This window comes from Vigna unguiculata, chromosome 2 (assembly GCF_004118075.2).
Source record: "Vigna unguiculata cultivar IT97K-499-35 chromosome 2, ASM411807v1, whole genome shotgun sequence".
Classification (NCBI taxonomy): Eukaryota; Viridiplantae; Streptophyta; class Magnoliopsida; order Fabales; family Fabaceae; genus Vigna; species Vigna unguiculata.
This window is the reverse complement of record NC_040280.1, coordinates 14,698,921-14,707,445: the sequence shown is the minus strand read 5'-3', so window position 1 is coordinate 14,707,445 and position 8,525 is coordinate 14,698,921. Positions and strand designations below refer to the sequence as shown.

The 8,525-nt window shown below is 30.7% G+C and overlaps 1 protein-coding gene across 1 annotated transcript; it reads right to left on the bottom strand.

The window, feature by feature from the left end:
- Positions 1–224: 224 nt before the first annotated feature.
- LOC114173915 (probable mannitol dehydrogenase) lies at positions 225–3,461 on the bottom strand. Its single transcript, XM_028058589.1, has 5 exons — positions 3,274–3,461; positions 2,760–2,873; positions 1,298–1,811; positions 906–1,059; positions 225–700 (listed from the first exon to the last, which is right to left on the bottom strand). Exons 1-5 carry the CDS (start codon positions 3,369–3,371, stop codon positions 480–482), a joined length of 1,101 nt encoding a protein of 366 aa, XP_027914390.1. The 5' UTR covers positions 3,372–3,461; the 3' UTR covers positions 225–479.
- Between the last annotated feature and the right edge of the window lie 5,064 nt (positions 3,462–8,525).

Below are 8,525 nucleotides of genomic sequence, written 5' to 3'. Positions count from 1 at the left end.
GGTGAGAGTATAATCAAACGTGTGAAGCTTTTGAGAGACTTGGTTGACAATGGTGATGAGCATACGAGTCTTTTGGTGTTGGCAATGAAGGCATGGTTAGAGTTAGGGAGGCTTTTTATGGAGTCAAAAATTATAATGTTTATATTGTTAGTGTATTATTAGTTTAGAAGAAAATTATACAGTAAATAAATTTGTATTTAATATTAAAATCATTAAAATCAATATTTAATTGTCAAAATTATATATAATTTATATTACATAAGTTAATATTGAATATCTATATATATATATATATATATATATATATATATATATATATATATATATATATATATATTATGAAATATCGTGGATATGACACATGAAAAATTAGTAAATGAAATTATTGAGTTCTCTTTATTTAAAAGAGAATGTGTGTCTGGGAATCACATTAGGAATTCGAAATATAGAGATGACTCTGTTTTATAACTGAAGGTGAATCACTCCAAAGTAATGGAAGGGTAGGGCTTCAGTGTGTTCCCAATGTCAATGACAAAGCGATATTTAACATCAGCTTTGAGTAGACGCTCCATTGCTGTGTTCACATAATCCATCGGAATTACCTCAATTTCAGGTCTAACATTGTGTTCGGATGCGAAATCAATCATTTCTTGTGTCTCCTGGATTCCTCCGATGTAACTCCCCACTATACTTTTTCTCCCTGTCAATAATATGGAATTATAAGCCTTACAATTTGGTTATTCAGTTCGTAGAACCTCACAATTCTTTGAAGATAAATAAAGAAAATGAAATAAGATCACAATCACTTCATCCAATTAACACAAAAAAATTAAACAAAAATTCAATTAAAAAATATAAAACCTTTAAATAATAAATGAAAAAAAAAATTATATATGCATTTTTACCCATAATTAAAGATGGAAGTAGCAAGTCGAGAGGCTTCTCTGGTGCCCCAACCGTCACTAGCTTCCCATGAGACTTCAATAGATCAATCAAGGGTATGATAGGATGGACTGCGGAAACAGTGTCGATTATACCATCCAAGGTGCACATTGCAGCCTACATACACAATTACAGGTAACAAAATTAAATCACGATGCTTTATAACTCAAGACATGTCACTCTTTTATTTGGTTAAAATCCTAATATAAGAGTCAAACAAGATTACTGCTAACTCAATCCTAGAAAATAAATTACACAATGGTCAGACAGAAATAATAACAATGAGTATACCATAATTTGATCTCAATTCATAATTTGGAAAGCATGGTGTAAAAGAAAGAACAAAATAAGACACCTTCATTTGATCTTGGTCTCTACTAAGCACAAAGGAATCTGCTCCAAGATGTTGAATGGCTTCTTGTTCCTTACTAGGAGAGGTACTAATGACAGTGACCTTCAAGCCAAGGGCTTTTGCAAACTTGACAGCCAAATGACCCAATCCACCAAGGCCAACCACTCCTAGGTGCATGTCAGGTTTGTCAAGGCCAAAATATCTCAAAGGACTATACACTGTGATCCCTGCACAAAGGAGAGGAGCAACAACGTCAAGTGGTAGGCCATTTGGAATGTTGACAACAAAGTGTTCATCTGCAACCATGAAGTCAGAGAATCCTCCATATGTGATGCTGCCATCCACATTCTTGGCACCATATGTGGGAATCGCTTGCCGGCAATAATTCTCAAGATTGTTGACACAGTTTTGGCATGAGGAACAAGACCCAACCAAACATCCCACTGCTACCTTGTCTCCAACCTTAAACTTTTCTACTTTGCTTCCCACCTCTATCACTTCTCCAACAATCTCACGCCTGAAATTCATTACCCATTAACATAAACTCAATTTGACACTAAAATAAAAGCTTTTATGATGAAAATTTGAGATGAAAGAAGCACAAGATGTGAAAGAATGGGCTCCCCTTAGTTTGAAAATCTCGTATTCATCGATCAGAGATAAGATTAAATTATAATGTATAAATAGAAACAAAGTTTACTTTACCAAATTAGTTTAATGAAATTGAGTTAGTATAACTTCTTATTAGTTTTTTATATAATTTATTGGAGTTCATGCTCTTTAGAGATAACACTGATTTATAGTATATAAGTAAATTTTTTATATAATCTATTGGAGAATTCATATTGATTAGAGATAAAACTGATTTATAGTATATAAGGGGATACAAACCTCATCTTATAAGTTAATTTTTTGGAAGTTAAATTAATCATAAAGTCTATATCTTAAGATGGTATTATAACTATCTGAATCTATCATAGCAAAAAATTTTGTTTGTTGAATTTATTGTATCATATGCTACTAAAATGTTATCAAATCACTAATTAATGTCTAGTATTATACTTGATATGTGTATGACTTAGCATAAGAAAGTTCGTCGAAAGTTATTCATTAATCATATATATATATATATATATATATATATATATATATATATATATATATATATATATATATATATATATATATATATATATATATATATATAAAAGTCTAACTTTTCAAATAATCGTTAAATAAGAGGTTAGTTAAATTTTTTTAGGAATCTCAAACTTTCTATTCGTTAATATCATTACCTATAGTTGAATTATCTCTCATTTTTCTAGTTTTCTTTGCTTAAAAAAATCCATATAATTTCTATTTGTGTCATACTTCTTTCTTACCAACTTATAAATCATTTGAAAAAGTAACAAGGTAAAAGACATAAACATTAAAAAAAAAAAAAAAAAAAGAGTAGAGATCATACCCAGGAACAAGTGGATAAATGGAGTCACTCCATTCATTCTTCAACTTGTGAAGGTCAGAGTGACATATCCCGCAGTACAACACCTTGAATGTCACATCTTTTTCACCTGTTTTTCTGTTGTTCCAAAAGACCATTTTAGACATCCTAATTTTGTTTAAATTAATTATTGATTGGCATAGTAATATTATAAACAGAAACTCCTTATTTACAAAACACTACCTAAAATATTTGGAATAAGAAAATAAAAATTATGCCATTGTCTCTACCATCTAAATCATGATTTCAGTTACCAATTCTTATATCAATTTAAATAATAAAATAAAATGATAAATTATACACTTATACAACATATAACTATGAAATTGAAAAATTGAAAATTTAACTTAAAAATGAAACTTTTGAAGTTAAGTAAAATTTGGTAAACTTTATATAACAAATGATTTTTGAAAATAAATAAGTTATTAATAAGGTTTTTAAAAATATATTTTTGGTAGTTGAGAGGAGAATAAAAGACCTCCTGGAGAAGAAAAATGGGGAGAGAAGACCAGATGTATCCCTAGCTGCCCATCCAAAAGCCTTCCTTGGATGCTCAATTTCATATTCCACTGCCATTTCAATTAAATCTGCAACTCAAAAACAAAAAGTTAAAGACAGGAACAACAAAACTATGTTTAGTGTAAATAATGGAAATTGAAGTGCCTTAAGAAAGCTAAGTAATGCTATTTATAAGTTGGACAGTGGGTCCTTCTGCTGTCTGCTGTTTTCTGCATTGACGTATCTCATGACCTACTCCATTTGTTGTTTAGCATTTTTTTTTATATTTAAATTATTATAAAAAATTATATTTTATTTTTAAATTAAATTATATAATATTTAATTTATGTATTTTATGAAAGAAATGTAAATAATATTTCATCTTGCAAATAGAAGTTTAAAACGGACTATAATATATCTTGTTAGAGAAAACATTTTACAAAATTTTGATAATAGAGATAAAATATTTTGTGATTTAAGTTAGATACAAAATATAGTTTATATAAAAATCTTGGAATAAAAAGCATATATAATTTTTAAATAAATAAATTATGAGAGTGCTGATAGGGTAACAAAGACTAGTTAGAATCTGCTACAACAAATATTATGCTGCTTTCTGTAATGGGTAATGGTATTAATTAATGAATACATTTCTAGAGCTATCAAGCAGAGTGATTTGCACTAGTCGTTGACCAATGTTAGAGCCGCCAGCAAAAGTATATGCATTGAATCAATCAATACTTACAATGTAACCGATTTGATATTGTTTTAAAAATATATGCAGTTACTTTTCCAAATTATCTTTTGATTGCATTTATGTTTTAAGTTATGTAAAGTTCGTTTGCTAAAGCATGTTCAGTGTAATATTTTATTTTTAGTTCTTGTATTACTTTTTTTTTATTATATTAGGATAGAAAATCTATAAATATATATTTAATTAATTTCTTAAATAATTAATTTCATTTTGAGAGTATAAGCAATTATTTTAAGTCTTTTAAAATTTAATATTTATTAAAATTTGCTTTAAAATACTATAATTAGTTAATTAATTAAATTTTAATTGTTAAAAGGTAAAATACTAAATAGAAAAATTATTAAGAAAATCTTACCATCATCGATAAAATGACAGCTTTACCCTTTCGCTTTTCTCCTTTGTGGCCCCTATTTCTCCAATGAGGATTCCGAATTCATCACCGCCATTTTCATCATCATCAATTATCGGGACTTCTACCTTCACCCCAAATAGTTCTCGTGTATTTACAAGTGTGTATATTGATTATAGGCTAATCCCTCTATTTGTCATGAAATTTTATTTTGGTCCTCGAGTTTTTCGTTGTCTCAATTTGGTCCTCATATTCTTAAAAATGACTCAATTTGGTCCTCACCGTTAACTTTGACCAAACGGTGTTAAAGTCAATGCCACGTGTCGATTTCTGGTTTTTTTAATTTTTTTAATTTTAATTTTTTTAATTTTTTTTTTTTAATTTTTTAATTTTTTTAAAAAAAATTTTTAAAATTTTTTCTTTTTGACACGTGTCACTTCATAGTCGTGCCACGTGTCAAAGTGACTCAATTTGGTCCCTATATTTGTTTTTAGTTTCAATTTAGTCCCAATTTTTGTAAAAGTGAAGCAATATTGTCCTTTCTCAAATTGACACTAAATTTACTTTTTTATAAATTTTATGGTGATATTCTTACTAAAATTAACATTTTTATTAAATATTTCTATAAATATTTTAAATTAACTTTAAATTCTACACAAAACATTAGACTTTGATTTTGTTTTGAACTTGAAATTTAGTTCCTAAATTTATGTGTGACAAGTTATTTGATTTTTAATCTTTACCAAGTTTGTATAATATGATACACTTGATGCCTTTATATATGATGAAAAAATTGTTAATTTTTGAAATTAAGTTTGGGGTTTAACTTTGTTTAATAATAAAACTAAAAAAAATTATTTAAAAATATTTCTATAAATATTTAATAAAAATGTCAATTTTATTAAGAATATCATCATAAGTTGTATATAAAGATTAAATTGAGTCTCAATCTAAGGAAGGACAATATTGCTTCATTTTTACAAAAATTGGGACTAAATTGAAACTAAAAACAAATATAGGGACCAAATTGAGTCACTTTGACACGTGGCACGACTATGAAGTGACACGTGTCAAAAAGAAAAAAATTTAAAAAAAATTTTAAAAAAAATTTAAAAATTAAAAAAAAAATTTAAAAAATTAAAATTTAAAAAATTTAAAAAACCAGAAATCGACACGTGGCGTTGACTTTAACACCGTCTGGTCAAAGTTAACGGTGAGGACCAAATTGAGTCATTTTTAAGAATATGAGGACCAAATTGAGACAACGAAAAACTCGAGGACCAAAATGAAATTTCATGACAAATAGAGGGACCAAAAGGGTAATTTAGCCTTGATTATATTTATGTTCCTACCAACCAAAGTAGGTAAGAGTAATTAAAAAAGTTATTGTTCGTCTCATGTTTTTTAATTAAAACCCTGCATCTCCAAATTTTTCACATGATTGCATACGTTTTATTTTCACTGCATGCATAACTATAGTTGTTATGTTGTTTGTTGAGGTCACTTGTTCATAATCATCGTTCATTCTCCGTATACATGGCTTTAATGAATAAAACTTTTTAGCAAACACAGGTGGACATCCGATTTGGTATAAAAAACTAATGAAAAACAAACCGGTTGTCGACATTCGGTACATCTGAAAATCGGATATTGACATTTGGTTTATATGAATACGAAATGTCGACATTTGATATGCAAGTAATTTTTTTTTTTGTTTTTGTTAAGATTATAACAAGTATCAGATGTGGACATTCGGTATGCACATAAATTGAATATCGACATCCAGTGTAATAAGAAAACGAATGTCATGTTGGTTATGGACCGAATGTCGACTTCTAGTTCATATGCTTACCGGTTGTCGACATTTGGTATTTAATGGTGGCAGATTTTACATTGAGTGTCTTGATCCCACGCCACCAACACCTTGTTATTAAAGTTCACTCTATGATTTGCAACAATGGAGCTTCCTTGGATCATTATTCCTGATGGTTTTTGCTTCTCCTTTCTGCCTTGAGAAGTCACAATCAGTTGACTTTTCAATGGCTTTCTCACCATGAAAGTGCCCTTATGAAAAACAACCAGTACTTGATGTTATCATACCCATTATGGCTACTACTGGTTGATGTTTCTGGGAACCAACAGATGAAGAGATTTGGTTCAAAGGCGAAAACAAAAAAAATAAAGCACCAGATGTCGACATCCGTAGAACATAGTAACACACGGGATGTCGACATCCGTAATACAAAAAAATCTTTTTACAGCATAACAGTTGTCGACATTCTTAGGAGAGAAAAAAATTTTAAAATCACTACCAGATTTCAACATCTGGTTCAACTGGAAAAAATTGTATCTTTGACAGATTAATGGTAGAAGCAAACTATAACAGCAAACACAGAGCAGTTCCAACAAATTAATGGGTGCAAGTTATATCATTAACGATTTTGATGCTATCAGCAATAAGGTCATTGGGTTGAAACTTGTAGCACATACCTTTGGTGCCCATGGATATTGCGTTGTTGACACTAATGGTGTTGAAGCGGAAGGGAACCATGTCGACGACAACCACACCTTCATGGAAGTCTTCAAAGAGGAGGAGGAAATGCATGTTACAAGTGTTTCCCTCGTACTAGACCGAGGAGACGTCGACCTGCGGCTTCGCCATGTCCTCCTCGAAGAGTCCTAAATAGTAGAGCGCGACCTAAGAGGCATCCTACGACTTCAACTCCATAATTTGGGAATTGTACTTGTTCAACTTGGCCACATTGGTGGCAATGTCCATCACAACGGAGGCTCGGATGGAGAAAGAACATGAATGAGAATGGGATATGAGAGATTGCGGCGAAGTGGGGATAATGGTGTAAATGGGAGAGAAGAGTGTGGACTGTATTCTAAAGTGAGAAAGAGTGTGTAAGACCCGAGAAATTTAAATAATTAAATAAATAATTATTTAATAAATGCAGGTAGTGAGAATCTTTATGACATTTAATGTGGGGGTTTATGACGTGCAATAATACTAGTTCAAATGGTTGAGAATATTTAGTTATTATGAGAGAACTTAGGTTCGAGTCCTGTGTATGTCAATTGTGTGTTATTTTAATTGTGTGTTATTTTAATTGTGTATTATTTTGATAATATTATTGGTCATGATGAGTGATAATATAATCCTAGATTTATAGGCAGATGCAGAGATTATGAGTTTTACCAAGAAATGTATGCATGATACAAGACTATATAAATAAACTATAGAATGAGAATTAAAGTGTTTGGGGGTTCTTCATAAAGTGCTCAAGAGAACTTAGGATGCAATTGCTTCATTAAGGGTTGGTGGTTGATGTGTGAATTGTAGGAGAGTGCTTGGCAGGACTAATACTAGGAAACTATAGATTTAGGACTGGAATTCAGATTGAATTAGGGGATTTTGGTGGCTGGAATTTGAGCCATGATAGGCAAACTTGAGTTCGAGTTTCAAGGTGAATATGTTCTAATTGGGAATGGTAAGAGTGCCTTCGTATGTAGGACTTGGAACAAATTGAGCAGAATAAAGTGTAGAAGTGCCATATTAGGTGATTCAAGGAAGCCTGCTGGAATTACATAGAAGGAGACTTGGTTCTGCAATATGAAAAACCAATAAAACACGTTTATTGGTGTGGCACCTTGATGAAGGATTAACTTGTTCCTTTTTAAGATTATTGAATATGGTGTGAGGTTATTAAGAAAGTTAAGTGAAATCCCCACTGGACATTAAGATAGCAAGCTATCTAGATGTGAAGGTTCCTTTCACAAAGCTCAAGAGAAGAAGATGGTGGATTGACTCAAAACAAAAAGGAAATGGAAGGCACATAAACCATAGAAAACCAAGAACAATTAAAGGAAGAAGAAAACATAAAATGGAAAGGAAAGAAATGGTAAAAATGTTAGAAGCACGCCACTACAAGGCTAGGCTAGAAGCCATGGCAACCTTGAAGATGAGTGGATGTGTGCCGCCACTTGCTATGCAAGATAAGGCTTAAAAGTATTCACTCCCTAAGGAGGAAACTCTCACAAATGGTTGAGACACAAGAGTGTTTTTACTTCAAAATCTTCAACCCTTTTACATGTCTAGGAGCACCCCTTATATAGAAGAGTTTAG